Raw genomic sequence first — 14,310 nt, 5'->3', positions numbered from 1 at the left:
GACTTTTAGAAATCCTCCATCTTGCAGATGGAGGATTCCCCCAATAGGATTAGGGATGTGCCCCCCTCCCCTCAGGGAGGAGGCACAAAGAGGGTGTAGCCACCCTCAAGGACAGTAGCCATTGGCTACTGCCCTCCCAGACCTAAACACACCCTTAAATTCAGTATTTAGGGGCACCCCAGAACCTAGGAAACTAGATTCCTGCAACCTAAGAAGAAGAGGACTGCTAAGCTGAAAAACCCTGCAGAGAAGACGGTGACACCAACTGCTTTGGCTCCAGCTCTACCGGCCTGTCTCCCCACTTCTAAAGACACTGCTCCAGCGACACTTTCCCCAGGGACCAGCGACCTCTGAAGCCTCAGAGGACTGCCCAGCATCTAGAAGGACCAAGAACTCCCGAGGACAGCGGCTCTGTTCACCAAAGACTGCAACTTTGCAACAAAGAAGCAACTTTGAAACAACTTGCGTTTCCCGCCGGAAGCGTGAGACTTGGCACTCTGCACCCGACGCCCCCGGCTCGACTTGTGTAGAACAATCACTTCAGGGAGGCCTCCCCGGCGACTGCGAGACCGTGAGTAGCCAGAGTTGCCCCCCCTGAGCTCCCACAGCGATGCCTGCAGAGGGAATCCCGAGGCTCCCCCTGACCGCGACTGCCTGCTTCTAAGAACCCGACGCCTGGTAGGGACACTGCACCCGCAGCCCCCAGGACCTGAAGGATCCGAACTCCAGTGCAGGAGTGACCGCCAGGAGGCCCTCTCCCTTGCCCAGGTGGTGGCTACCCCGAGGAGCCCCCGCCCTTGCCTGCATCGCTGAAGAGACCCCTTAGTCTCCCATTGATTTCTATTACAAACCTGACGCTTGTTTGCACACTGCACCCGGCCGCCCCCGTGCTGCTGAGGGTGTACTTTCTGTGTGGACTTGTGTCCCCTCCGGTGCCCTACAAAACCCCCCTGGTCTGCCCTCCGAAGACGCGTGTACTTACCTGCTGGCAGACTGGAACCGGGGCACCCCCTTCTCCATTGAAGCCTATGCGTTTTGGGCACCACTTTGACCTCTGCACCTGACCGGCCCTGAGCTGCTGGTGTGGTAACTTTGGAGTTGCTCTGAACCCCCAACAGTGGGCTACCTTGGACCCAAACTTGAACCGCGTAGGTGGTTTATTTACCTGCAAAAACTAACAAACTCTTACTCCCCCCAGGAACTGTTGAAAATTGCAGTGTCTAGTTTTAAAATAGCTATATGTGATTTATGTGAAAACTGTATATGCTATTTTGCTAATTCAAAGTTCCTAAAGTACCTACCAGCAATACCTTTCATTTGAAGTATTACATGTAAATCTTGAACCTGTGGTTCTTAAAATAAACTAAGAAAATATATTTTTCTATACAAAAACCTATTGGCCTGGAATTGTCTCTGAGTATGTGTTCCTCATTTATTGCTTGTGTATGTACAACAAATGCTTAACATTACTCCTTTGATAAGCCTACTGCTCGACCACACTACCACAAAATAGAGCATTAGAATTATCTCTTTTTGCCACTATCTTACCTCTAAGGGGAACCCTTGGACTCTGTGCATACTATTCCTTACTTTGAAATAGTGCATACAGAGTCAACTTCCTACAGAGTGGGACGGCGAATTGTATGTTGATTGTTCCTGCTCAAAATTATCTGATGGGACCACAGTTGCAGCCTATGCGTTTACTACGTAACAGACTATAGTTGAGAGCAATAAGAAACCTTACAAATCTGCACGGAATTGATAGCCTTGACGCGAGCATGTGAACTGGGTGATGGTTTAAAGGATAATGTGTACACTAACAGCCAGTATGCTTTTGGCATAGCACATTCTTGGAACACAAATACGTCATGGTGACTTCATTGTAAGGTTGTTAAATGCTTTAACGTTACCTGAGGAATTGGCTGTGGCAAAATCTTCAGCTCACAAGAAAATTGAAAATGATGTAGGAAAAGGAAAAGCATTTGCAGACAGGACAGTGAAAAATACTGCACAAGCTGAGTACAGTACCATGTATGTGACAGGGACAGCTAGATGGTTACCAGAGGTTGGCATGATGAACCAGACAGCAGACTGTGTAAAGGATATTCAGGACGCAGCTACTCCGGAGGAACTTGCTGGGTGATACCAGTGTGCCACCCTAGATAGTGAAGGATGTTGGGTAGACAAGACAAAGAAAATGAGATGGATGTTACCTATTGCTTATGTGAATACCATAGTTTCCTCAGCACATGTACCTGCACATGTTAGTGCTCAAGGAATAGTAGATACATTGGATCATGTATGACATAAGAACATACCAAAATATGCACGTTCTCATGGACAAAGGTATATCATATGCCAGACATACAATGTAGGAAAAGGCACTCTTGTCCCTAAAGGAGATTTTGCACCACCAGACTTTCCATTCGAAGTCCTGCAAATAGATTTTGTAGAAATGGAACCAGAGAACAAGAATAGGTATATGCTGGTGGTAATATGGACCTTCAGTCGATGGGTTGAGGCCTATCCACTGACAGACTGTTCTGCTGCCAGCCCTGCCAAGGTATTGATGAAGGAATACTTTCCCTGCCTCGAACAATTTGGAGTGACAATGGCAGTCATTTCATTGGGCAAGTTATGGATCTGGTCTGTAAGGGGTTGCAGATAAAACATAAACTTTCATTGTGCCTATTATCCGCAAGCAGCAGGTTTAGTGGAACGCTGTAATGGTACCTTAAAGAATACATTTGCTAAGATATCTGCTGATACAAAACTAAAAAGGCCACATGCATTGCCTATAACTTTACTGTCCAGCAGGAACACACCACATTCTAAAAATAAGATTTCTCCTTACGAGGTAATAATGGGGTGACCAGCTAATGTTTGGGGTGTACATAGGACAAAGAAATATACAGTGGGTATAGAATACCCACTGTTTTAGACTATTGTGTGCAGTTAACTTGAACAATTGCATTCTATCCATGAGCAGGTCAAAGAGGCACTGCCCAGGAGACTTGAGGGCTCTACACACTCCATCAAGCCACGAGATTGGATCTTTGTAAAAAATTTCTAAAAGAAAAAGACCCTTTAACCCAGTTGGAAGGGGCCCTTTCAAGTTCTCCTGGCTGTCCAGACTGCTGTTAAGTGTGACGGAAAGAAAAATTTGATTCATGCATCACATGTGAAAAAGTGCCCTTTGCCTTTACCCTATGACAAGTGGGTATTAGACAATTGCCTGGACACCCAGACTGAGCACATTCCATACCATGTTCCTTTTGGGAATGGAGAAGTGATTTTAAATGGTGAAATAAGGACACCTGAGGAACACGCTGACAAAGCTACTTCTCCCTGTGAACTCTATTTCTGAGATATATGGACCTAGACACAATTTGAGGAACAAGGTATGGTTGAACTATAAAAAGACTTAAAGGAAGAAACAGTACCAGGAGGGACTGCACCCCATGCCGGCAGTCAACGTCCAAGCCAGTACATAAGCTTGCCAGTGAAGCTTGGAAGTAAAGGACACTGGGATTATTATATCTTCTGTCTGTTAGAGTAGATAGGGAAAATGGCTAGGTATGACATATCCCGAAGGAGAAAAAGGCAATGAAGAAGAAAAGACAGGGTATCGTAATATTTGCTGCATTGTTTTTTATTTGTTTACTCATATTGGTGGTGTTTCTATTGCTTGAATGGTACATTCCCATACATAAGGTTCTTCCCACCACTGTTCCCCCTCCAGAACATCACTTCATAGCTTAAGAACCCCACATAATAAATTATATGACTAATACCTTCATTAAAATATTGGGAGCAGCCCAGCAGGCTTAAAACAAGACGGGCTGTTACATTTGTGGTCTGTTGCCTCATTCTAAGGATGCTAAAAGTCCATTTATTCCTATATTTTTTTACAAGACGTGGCTCGTGTAGAGCTTATTATGAACTATCCAAAATGGTCACTTCAAAGAGGAAAAGAGATACAAACTGGACACACCCTGTTAGATGACATACACAGAATAACCTGGGTCGATAACATTACACACAATGGTACTGTCCTGGAAATGGAAGAATATGATTCCACAATAGTCCGACTGATGGAGTATAAACCACGCAATATTACCAATGCAAAGAAACTATCTATATCCTTACTCCCTGTAAAGGGTAGACTATGTATCCGTGCCCATGGCACTCGACCTATGGGCAACAGTGAATGCTCCATGGTGATAACGTTAAATTGTACCAAATGTCCCTTTCTTGTACCGTACACAAATACATACTTTGTATGTGGATCAAGTGCCTATACTTTTTTTTTTTTAAATATCGTTTATTGCTTTTATAAGGGTGATAACAAGAGTCATCAAAGTTACTAAGATAATGCCCAACTACATAACCCCTCCCTCCCCCCCTCGTGCACTTAGTACATCATATAAGGATGTTATTGCAACAAAACACTGATGCCAAGCAGTATCGCTCTGTTCCAAGTTATTCTATGTGGTAATTGTAGCTGTCTGTTCGGGGTCCGAGTCCGACATTGAATTGTCCTCCCCTTCGGAGGGCGCGTCTATTTTCTTTAGGCTTTCCAGCATCGAGTCCCATTGTGTGGCATTGTCTCTGGGTCTTTGGGCCCGTAATTGTTCTTTCAGTAGTACAGAGCCCTCTGTTTCAGCCCATTTTTCCAATGCGGTCTGCCATCTATTTATTAGTGGGCCACCCGGGTCTTTCCAATGTGAGGTTATTTCTCTTTTTGCTAAAATTAGTGCCAAATCGGTGAATTTATTTGAGATTTTATGCGCAGTAGGGTGAGGGAAATCCCCTAGGATTGCTATTAGTGGGGTTGAAGAGAGTGATCTTCCAGTGCAGATGGCTATTTTCCTGAAAACTTCTAACCAATACGCGGTAATTTGAGGGCAGTTCCATAGCATGTGCATTAGATCTGCTGCCAGTTCCGCGCACCTGGGACAACAGGGGTTATTCGGGTTATATATTCTGGTTATCATTTGGGGGGTTAAATAGGCTCTATGATAAATGTACAGATTTATCAGTTTAAATCTAGCATTCCTAGATACTGCAGAGATATGAGATGTGATTCTAGCCCACTGAGTGTCATCTAGTGTGGTGTTAAGATCTGACTGCCATTTGAACTTGAGTTTAGTTAGTGGGAAGCGAATACTGTTCTATATGACTTGATATACCCCTGAAATGACTCCCTTCTGGTTTCCTATAGAGCAGAGCAGGCTGCAGCCCTCATGGGTGGGGGGCTCACAGAGTCCCGTGCCCCACAGTTTTTGAACAGTTCTAATGATGGCGCTATGGGTGATAAATAATCCAGGTGGGAGGGCAGATAGTTCTTGTAGCTCTGCATAAGAGTGCAACCTCCCATTGTTACATAAGTCTCCTAGTTTCGTGATATTATATGGAGCTAGTTTGTTGATGTGTCTGGTGCTTTGGTTACCAGGGAGGTAACTCAATGCTCTTAAAGGGATGTCGGTTGCATAGGGGGTCTTAGTGTGTGAGCGTCTTAAATATTGATCCCAGCAGTGTCTCGCCGCTTCCCACTCTAGTGGGAGTGGCTCTTTTGGTTTACCAGGGTTCACAACTATATGTAAGATTTTTTCTAGTGGACAGTTTAATGGAATCTGTAGATCTTTTACTGTTGGGGGTTTGTTAATTAATTTGGTCAACCATTGTACTTGACCTGCCCAATAATATATTAAAAGGTCTGGAGCGGCTAAGCCTCCCTCCGAGGTGTGTCTTTGAAGGGTATGAAATGCTATTCTGTGTCTGCTTGTTCCCCAAAGCTTGCAATTACGGACTCTAAGTTCTTGAATACCGCCTTCGGGATTATGAGAGGGAGCGTGGCGAAATAATATAAAAGTCTGGGTACTACAATAATTTTAAGTAGGGCAACTCTCCCGGCAATCGTTAGGGGTAGGGTGCTCCAAAAGTGCATGTTAGCTTTAATTCCCCTGATTGCTCCATGTACATTTCCCTCCAGCAGGTCATCTACTGTTTGATAAATATTAACTCCTAGATATTTCAATGTACTCGGAGACCAGGGTAGCCCCATAGTGTCAGAGGGTCTCGGATTGCCCTTAAATAGCAGGAAAACTGAAGATTTGCCCCAATTAATCCATAGCCCAGAGGCTGCTCCAAATTTCTCTAACATATCTATCACTCCAGGTAGGTCCGCCACTAGGTTCTTGAGAAATAGTAACATATCGTCTGCATAGAGGGCGATGTGGTGTGTCCAGCTGTTTATTGGAATGCCCTCGAAATACTTTTTAGATCTTGCCGTTTGCGCAAGAGGTTCTACCGCTAAGGCAAATAAAAGCGGGGAGAGTGGGCAGCCTTGTCTGGTCCCTCTTCCCACTGAAAAAGGTTCAGAGAAGGTGCTGCCTGTGCGTACTCTAGCTGTGGGGTTAGTGTATAATAATCTGGTCCAGCGAGTGAAACCCTCCCCCAGTCCCAGTTTTAACACAGCTTGTTCTAGGTAGTCCCACCTTAAGCTGTCAAAGGCTTTTTCTATGTCTATTGATATTATTGATGCTTGTGGGATGGTAGGGGGTGGAGTGGAGTACCGAGATAAAGCGTCTGATATTTTGCGCTGTATTGCGCTGTGGGATGAATCCCGACTGGTCTTGGTGAATCAAGGAGGTCATGCAGGGTAAGAGTCTATTACCTAAGATTCAACTTAATATTTTATAGTCTAGATTCAGCATAGAAATGGGCAGTAAGAACGGACATCTGTAGGGGGTTTCTCTGGCTTTAGTAGTGGGATCCTTATGGCCTCGTTGGTCGATTGGGGTAATCTGTTATTGTGCCACGCTTCTGCATATAGTGTCCAGAGTCTAGGAGCTAGCACATCCTCATATTGTAGATAAAACTCTGTGGGGAGTCCGTCTGCTCCTGGCACTTTACCCTTTGCTATGCTCTGTATTGCGGTTTTGATTTCTGTTATTGTTATAGGGCCAGCTAAGGACATACTCTCTTCATTTCCTAATTTAGGGAGGGCAAGCGCTTCCAGCTCCTCAACTTGGGAATTGCTGATAATGTCAGTAGGGGACGCATATAGAGATGAATAGTATTCATAGAAGCAGGTATTTATTTCCTTTTGGATAAGCACTCTGTCCCCTGGGCCTTTCTCAATTTCGACTATGGTTGTTTGTTGTTTAGAAGGTTTGACTAGCCACGCCAGAAGGGCGCCTGCTTTGTCACCTTCGGCGTGTTGTCTGCAAATGTACTGTTTATAGTCAAAGCGAGAGAGTCTTATGTTCTCTCCGATTATTTTTGTTTTTGTTTCATTCATAAGGGGGGTCAGTTCAGGTTGAGTGGGGAGCTTACATTCAATATCTCTCAAGGAGTCTTCGAGTTTTTTAATCTCGATTTCGATGGATCTACGGACTCCCACACTCTCTCCGATACAGTTGCCTCTGGTTACTATTTTAAAGGATTCCCACTCTATTGCTCTAGAGGATGCTGTTCCTGAATTTAGCTTAAAATAATCTTCAATACTATTGTTTAGTGAGAGTCTGAAGGCCTCATCCTCTAATGCTTCTGCCCAGAGTCTCCATGTAGGCATCAATGGGCACTCTCTACTCCAAGCCAGTGAGACCACTAGAGGATTATGATCTGATATGGTGCGTCCTAAATATTCGGCTGATACCACAGTGAATAGTAGTTCTGGTAATATTAGTACTGTGTCTAGTCTTAAGTGCAGATCATGTACTGACGAGTAGAAATAATATTCTCTATTGTGCGGGTTAAGGTGCCTCCAGCAGTCTCCTAATTGCCAGTGTTGTTGCCATTCTGTGAATGCTTTAGTAGCTTTTAGCGTTTGTGCTTGTGAAAGGGGTGGGTGTGATCTATCCATGTTAATATCAGCTATGCAATTAAAGTCCCCACCTATCATTTTCGGGCTCGTGAGGGTCGGGCCTAGTTTCCGAGAAAGTCTATCAAAGAATTTATTTTGATCATGATTCGGGGCATATAGGCCCCGTAATGTTATTTCTCTTCCATCTAGCCTTCCCACAATCACAACATACCTCCCTTCTTTATCAAGGATTGTGTGTAGAGCCTGAAATGGAACGCCGGGGCGGATCCAGATCAAAACTCCTCTTGCGAATGCTGAATAATTGGTTGCGTATGTGTGACCTCTCCATCTTTTCTTAAGTGCCCTCACCTCCTGCTCCAGTAAATGGGTTTCTTGCAGTATAGCCCCTCTGCGTTTAAGGAAGTTATATAGTTTATACCTTTTGGATAGATTATTTAACCCCCTAACATTCCAGGATATCACTTTGTATTTTGAGGCCATATTCTTTTTTAACTGGTTTTTGGTTACTATTGGGGGAACACCCCAGGGGCATTCTACTGTTACAGTTATTTGTCAGGAGTCTATTTCGAGTTTTGTTTATTATCCTTTGAACTAGTGCACGATATCCCCCTAAAACTACTTGAACAAACTTATATCCCAACTCCCGTTCCCCAGGACCGGTATCTAAAACTCTTCCCGTCCAAACCTTTAACATTCCTATTGTAAAGACGTATAGGCGGGGGGCGTGTCAGGGGCCAAGAGCGCGGGCCTTGAGCCGTTCCTGGGGCCCGGCCACAACTTACTTATTTCTTTGTAGTATCCACTTTTTCCACGCTTTTTTCCTTTACCGGTTGGGGAAAAGGATGCGCTAGATCCATAGTCAAAGACAATTATTTTGTTTAGGAACTTACGAACGGGTCAGACTACTTCCATTTGGATCATATGATTTCCTCTGAAGTTCCAGGTGTTATTTTGGGTAAGCTAGTAGTAGTAGTGTCTCGTGAGGATATTGACGAGCTCCTGCAGCTAGAGTCAATATCTGAGAGGCTACCAGAAGTCCGGGGTCGGTGACCCATCCCCCACTCAGGGCCGCGGCTGCATCCACGGCGTCTCGCATCTCCTGAAGGGATTAGTGCTTTGGGGGGGCCGCCTCCGTTATTCGCCTCGAAGATCTGCTGCGTTTCTTGCCCAGCTTTGGTGAGGATCTGGGGGGGGGGAGGGGGGGGGGGGAGAGGGGTGCAACGAGGCCAAGCCCCGTGCTTCCAGCCACTCTCCCACCAGCTGACGTGACAAAAAGAAGTGTGTTTTTCCGTCATGTTCTATCCTGAGTTTAGCGGGGGAAAAGCATTGCGTATTTTATTCCGTTTTCCCGCAGGGTGCGTTTACGTTCGTAGAAAGAGGCCCTTTGCATCTGGGTTTCTTTGGTGAAGTCCGGGAAGATCATGACCCGCTGATTGTTACACAAAGTTTCGCCAAGTTGTTGAGATTGTGAGAGTATATAGTCTCTATCTTTGTAATGCAGTAGTTTCGCTATGACAGGGCGAGGTCTGGCTCCTGGAGGGGGTGTCCTATGGGCACTTTCTATTGCAAAGTAAGCCGATAGGCCCTCTGTAGCTATTGTGTTCCTAATCCAAGTTTCTAGGAAGGATTCCATACTATCTACTGAGGATTCTGCTCCCTACGGCACTCCGATAAGTCTGGGGTTGTTCCTGCGTGCTCGATTTTCCGCATCTTCTGCTCTGGTTTCTAACGTTTGAATTCGGGCAGTGATATGCGCCATTTCCTTGGATGCTGCTTGTTGTGTTAGTGATACTGTATTAAGAGATTTTTTGTTTGTTCCCACTCTCTCCTTCAGTTTTCGGTGGTCATCTCGCAGCAGTGAGAGGTCAGATGAGAGATTGTCAATTTTTAGTTCCAGAGCTTCACAGGATTCTTTAATGGCTAGAAGGACTGTGTCCAGCGTTGTTTCTTGCTGTGACCGACTGTCTGAGTTAGCTGGGTTAAAAGGCTGATTAGGCGGTTTCATAGTTGTGGGCTCCATTTGATTCTGGTCTTCGCGTTTTTTAGGTTTCCCCATGCTTGACCCAGATCTGAGATTGGGTGGGCAGTTGGAGTGGGGAGGGGTCCTAGTCAATGGTGTCCTCTCAGTCAGACCCTCCAGTCTAAACAGGACTCTCACCTCCTTTCCCAGGCTTGGATCGGGGGGGTGGAACACCCTCTCTCCCCCTCCTTATGTCCCCTATATTCTGGTGGCAACGGTATGAGCCTCTCTATTTTTAGGCGACCAATTGGGGGGGGGGGGGAGGTCAGGGCCGCATTCAGTGTCTTGTTCCGCCCCAGGCCGGCTCTGGTCGCAACTCTAGCCACCTCTAGTGCATCTGAGTCCAGGAGCTCAATTTCTCCAGGGCCCGTAAACTATCCTCCGACCCTTGGAAGATGTAGCCGGTCATCGGGCCCCCATGGTGGACTCTACTGTTTTAATCAGAGATTTCAAGGCAGGTTGGCCCCAGCTCCCTCGGCCAGAAGTAGGCGCGGGGGCTCCTCTCCCCTGGCCCCCCACAGATCACAGGACACCGGGGGCCCCCGGGACCGAGTCAAAAGGGGAAGTCCAGGACGGGGGGCGTCAGCGAGTCTTTACTGTGTTTTATTAGGGCTCCAGCAGTGCAGAGGGCCCGGTCCTTCCCCTCTGCCGCAGCGCCCTCTGGCCGATTAAGTTCAGTCTTCGGCCACGTGTGCGGACCGCAGGTGTTCCCCGTGTCCCATACAGCCGCAGCACGGCCCCCCGAGTCGGCCGCGTCTCCTGGGCCAGTAGGTCCCGGCCCCCTCCTCCTCGCCCAGATGGGGCCCTACGTCCCTCCTCTCGGGTGACCCCCACTCACCGGTCCTGCCGGGGGCTCGTTCGGACCAGGGGGATTCCCGGGCAGTCCGATTCAGTCTCCACGCGTTGAGGGCATTCTACTCTTCGTACTCTCTTCCTCCTTCTCGATCGTCCGCTCCGGAGGATGCGGTCGCCATTTTGTTTTTGTCCGGCCTCTGGAAAAGTTTGCTTTTTGTCGCGTTTACCAAAGTGGATTCTCCTTGTAAGTGGCTTCTCCAGGTACTAGCCGATTATCAGGGTGGGAGCCTGCGGTCAGTTGTTACCTCAGGGCGCATTGCAGGGTGTTACTGACGGCTGGGCCACGTTCGCCGCCCTGGAGCTCCGCGTTAAGCTTGCAGCCTCATCGGCTGCCGGCCATGCCCCCATCAAGGGCCTATACTTGGTTGCCAAAAAAATTGGCTGGGCACTTGTTTTATTGCTTTCTTGGTACCACCTGTCTATCCTGCCCCACCGAATTATCATAAAGATCATTGACTGCAGAAAGGAGAGGTAGACCAAAGGGACACTGAAGGGGAGGTAACTAAGGATTTCTTTTTGTGCCTTTTCTTTCCAGAGGGAGTAGATCTCGCCTGTAGAGACATAAGAAGACTTATGCGAGTAATTGATGCTGTCATAAATGAGACTGCAAGAGCCCTGGATAACATAACTGTTGAAATACAAGCCAATAGATTAATGACTCTTCAAAACAGGATTGTTTTAGACATCATCCTGGATGGCCGTGGTGGTGTATGCCGGATCATAGGTTCTTCCTGCTGTCTATATATACACCGGATAATGCTCCCTCAATACAATCGGCCATAAAAAAAAATTGTCATTAAAAAAAAAAATTGCACAGAATAGCTGCCGAGATACACCAAAAGACAGACACCTGGTCCCTTTCAGGATGGTTCTGGGGCCTACTTTCCACATGGGGATGTAAAATGTTTATTGTATTGTTTATAGTTGCTGGTGGAAGATTGGGATTTTGTTTTTGTATGAATTGCTTGCTTGATATGTTCCATGTGCGCATCTGCTTGTCGAACACCTGCTGTTTCAAGAAAAAGACAATACATGTGAAGAGTCGTAGGCTTTAAGGAAATGTGTGAAACTGAACTGTAGACAAAATTTTCGCCTCACGGCAAAAAGGGCAGTTTGTGGAAAATGGGTTTCTTAAGTTGGCGTGAGGGCTCCATTTTGTCTAGCCTTTAACTATATTCTGTATATGCTGCGAGCAAAATTGTATGCCTTCAGCAGCTGTGCTTGTTTTGTTTCTTAAAAATGTGCTCCTTTCTCTTAAACATTTTGAAAATTTGCAGATGACTGAACCACCACTTTTGTTCTCAGAAATGTTATTTTGTGATTGAACATTCTGTTCTTGTGGTTCAACTGTGCCACAGGAAACGCTTGTTGGAACATGTTTGGAATGTATGACGCGTGTATGGTGTGGTAGAGTGTGTACTGCAATAAAGACATGGGGGGGAAAGCAGTTAGTTGCACTTGGCCAGAAAGATCCACTGCAGCAAAATACAATTTTATCTTGAAGCCTACCCTGAATCCTTGTATTCTATCTTGTGGACATTAGCCATCTACAAAAAGAGGCTTGTGAATTGACTTCACGGGATCTGTTAAGGATTAAATATCCTGAAGGCCTGGGAATAATTAACTGGCCATAGTGAGCCACACTTAAAGTAACTGTGATTCTGAAAGGAGCAGTGGGGGTAGAAGGTGGAGCAGTGTTAACTTTGAATTGAATATCTGTGTTTAAAGGTTGGGTGAGGACGGGACCTCCTTCTGAACAAGTGTGTTTTCTGGTGTGTTTCTGGATGGTGACAGTAATATTCTTGATAGATGTCAGGATCTGGGTAGAAAAATTTTTGCTGGCTTACTAAGTGAGACCAGTGGTAGAAACAGTTTGGTTCCTGCTCATTTTCAAATAATGTTTTGTCGTAATTGGTTGGGAGATTCTGCTTGTGTACGGTTTGTGTGTATTGTTTGTAGGTTGTGGTGTTGTTTTATTAGGTGGTTCTGGGGCAGTTAGTAAGTGTACGTTGGGGGTGTGATTTGCGAGTAAGGGGGTGGTTGATGAACGCGTGGAAGGTTGATGGGAGCGTTCCGTGGGCAGATAAAATGTTGCCCATAGCTGCCGTTTCCTGATGCTCTCGTTTACCTGTTACTTGAATAAACCATCGCTGACGACCCATTTGTGTTGTGTACTTCAATAATTTCCTTCTCAATCGACTGCCTGGTAGATTGTTTGTATATATCCTATGCTAACAGTAACTCCCGGAGTCAGCTAGATTCCATGAAAGTAAAGTCGCGAACTGACTACCGTGCATGAGAGTATCATATGAACGGAAGTCACCAATGATAGCAGAAGCACCTGTCTCCTTCTCCCTCCTTCCTCGCCGGAGCAGCGCTGAGGTCTCACAGCCTTGGCTGGTGTATGCTCCGTTGCAGAGTTCCATCCTTCTGACCGAAGGTGAGACTCTGCCTATAGGGCACAGCCAACAGTGAGCGGGCAGCCAGGCACAGAGACCCTGACGTTCAAACTGCTGCCCGCCGCCCTCCGACGAAAGCGGCTGCTGACACTCGTACACTGCGTCACAACGATTGGTTCTCCGGGGAATCGGTGGGGAAGGCTGGGGGCAAAGGTGAGTCCGCGGAAATAATGAAGATCCGCTGTCTTATGAACAGACACCTCAAAGTCGTTGACTGGGAAAAAAGTAAGAATTAAGTAAGCCCTTTTGTTGAACTAACACTGCGCACGCGCACAAGAAAGGTCTAACATCGAAAAAACTGAACGTACGTCCTTTTGGTCGGGACTCACACATGCGTCTGCGCGCCGTGCGCGTCATGCGTTGCAGAACGGTAGGGTTTTCACTCTCTCTATGTCGTTCGAAAGGCGGGTCTGGTTGGCTGCTGGGTGGGATTGGCTGCGTAGCGGATATGGCGCCTCTGTCGGTGAGAAGGGGCAGCAGCACCTTGTTTTCAGGGCTCGCCTGAGGCTGTGTTCTATGCTGCTGAGTCCGGGTTATGCTGTGTGTGAGCCGCCAGCTGCTGCCTTCTATCACTAGGTCCCTCCACGGGTTCTGCAGGCCTGCGTCTGTCTTTGCCGGGTGAGTGTGCTTCTTGACCCGGTTATGGAGCTCTCTGCATTCGCGGGCCTTCACCCGCGCTTTTTCTATGTGGATGCCGGCTGGCGGTCGCTGTGCCGGTGTCACTCCCTAGAACAGTGACTCAGCGCTTCCTCCTGAGCCACAGCAACTTACCAACCTTAGGTCTTTTTGCGGCTATGGTCCGTGCTCTTTTTGTGTGCCAGCCCCTTTCACTACCCACCGTTTACCCAGACTTGAAAAGCTCCGCCTCCCACCCTGTGCTCTGCACATGGTTCCCCGTTCTTCCCAGGCCCCATTTAAACTTCTTCATAGAGCAGTTTAAATACTCGTAAGTGTTGCCTTTTTGTGGTAAGTCATTTTCTGCTTTATAAAACTATTTCCAAACAAATTACCTGCCAAGACCCACATCTTACCAGACGTATTGCTGGAGAATGACAGTTGGTACTCCAGGCTCACGTAATACTTTGGATACACCCTCACCCAAGATTGAAGCTAGGGTATGCGCCAGGCCAGCTCTTCCAACGCAC

General features: G+C 46.7%; 1 protein-coding gene across 3 annotated transcripts in view; it reads left to right on the top strand.

Moving 5' to 3' along the window:
• Positions 1-13,012: 13,012 nt before the first annotated feature.
• Positions 13,013-14,310, top strand: part of IDE (insulin degrading enzyme) — a 754,741-nt gene continuing 753,443 nt past the window's right edge. The window contains exon 1 of one of the 3 annotated variants that reach the window (XM_069239810.1): positions 13,013-13,318. Coding sequence is in view for 1 of the 3 variants with exons in the window: in XM_069239807.1 (XP_069095908.1) it covers positions 13,701-13,783 (83 nt within the window). In the remaining 2 variants the exon portion in view is untranslated. Of the gene's footprint in view, positions 13,319-13,546; positions 13,784-14,310 lie in introns of those variants that run through there. The other 2 variants (XM_069239807.1, XM_069239808.1) reach the window with 2 other exon arrangements.

The sequence above is a fragment of the Pleurodeles waltl genome, chromosome 6 (genome assembly GCF_031143425.1).
Source record: "Pleurodeles waltl isolate 20211129_DDA chromosome 6, aPleWal1.hap1.20221129, whole genome shotgun sequence".
Taxonomy (NCBI): Eukaryota; Metazoa; Chordata; class Amphibia; order Caudata; family Salamandridae; genus Pleurodeles; species Pleurodeles waltl.
The sequence above is the reverse complement of the archived record's forward strand: the minus strand, read 5'-3'. Positions and strand labels throughout refer to the sequence as shown.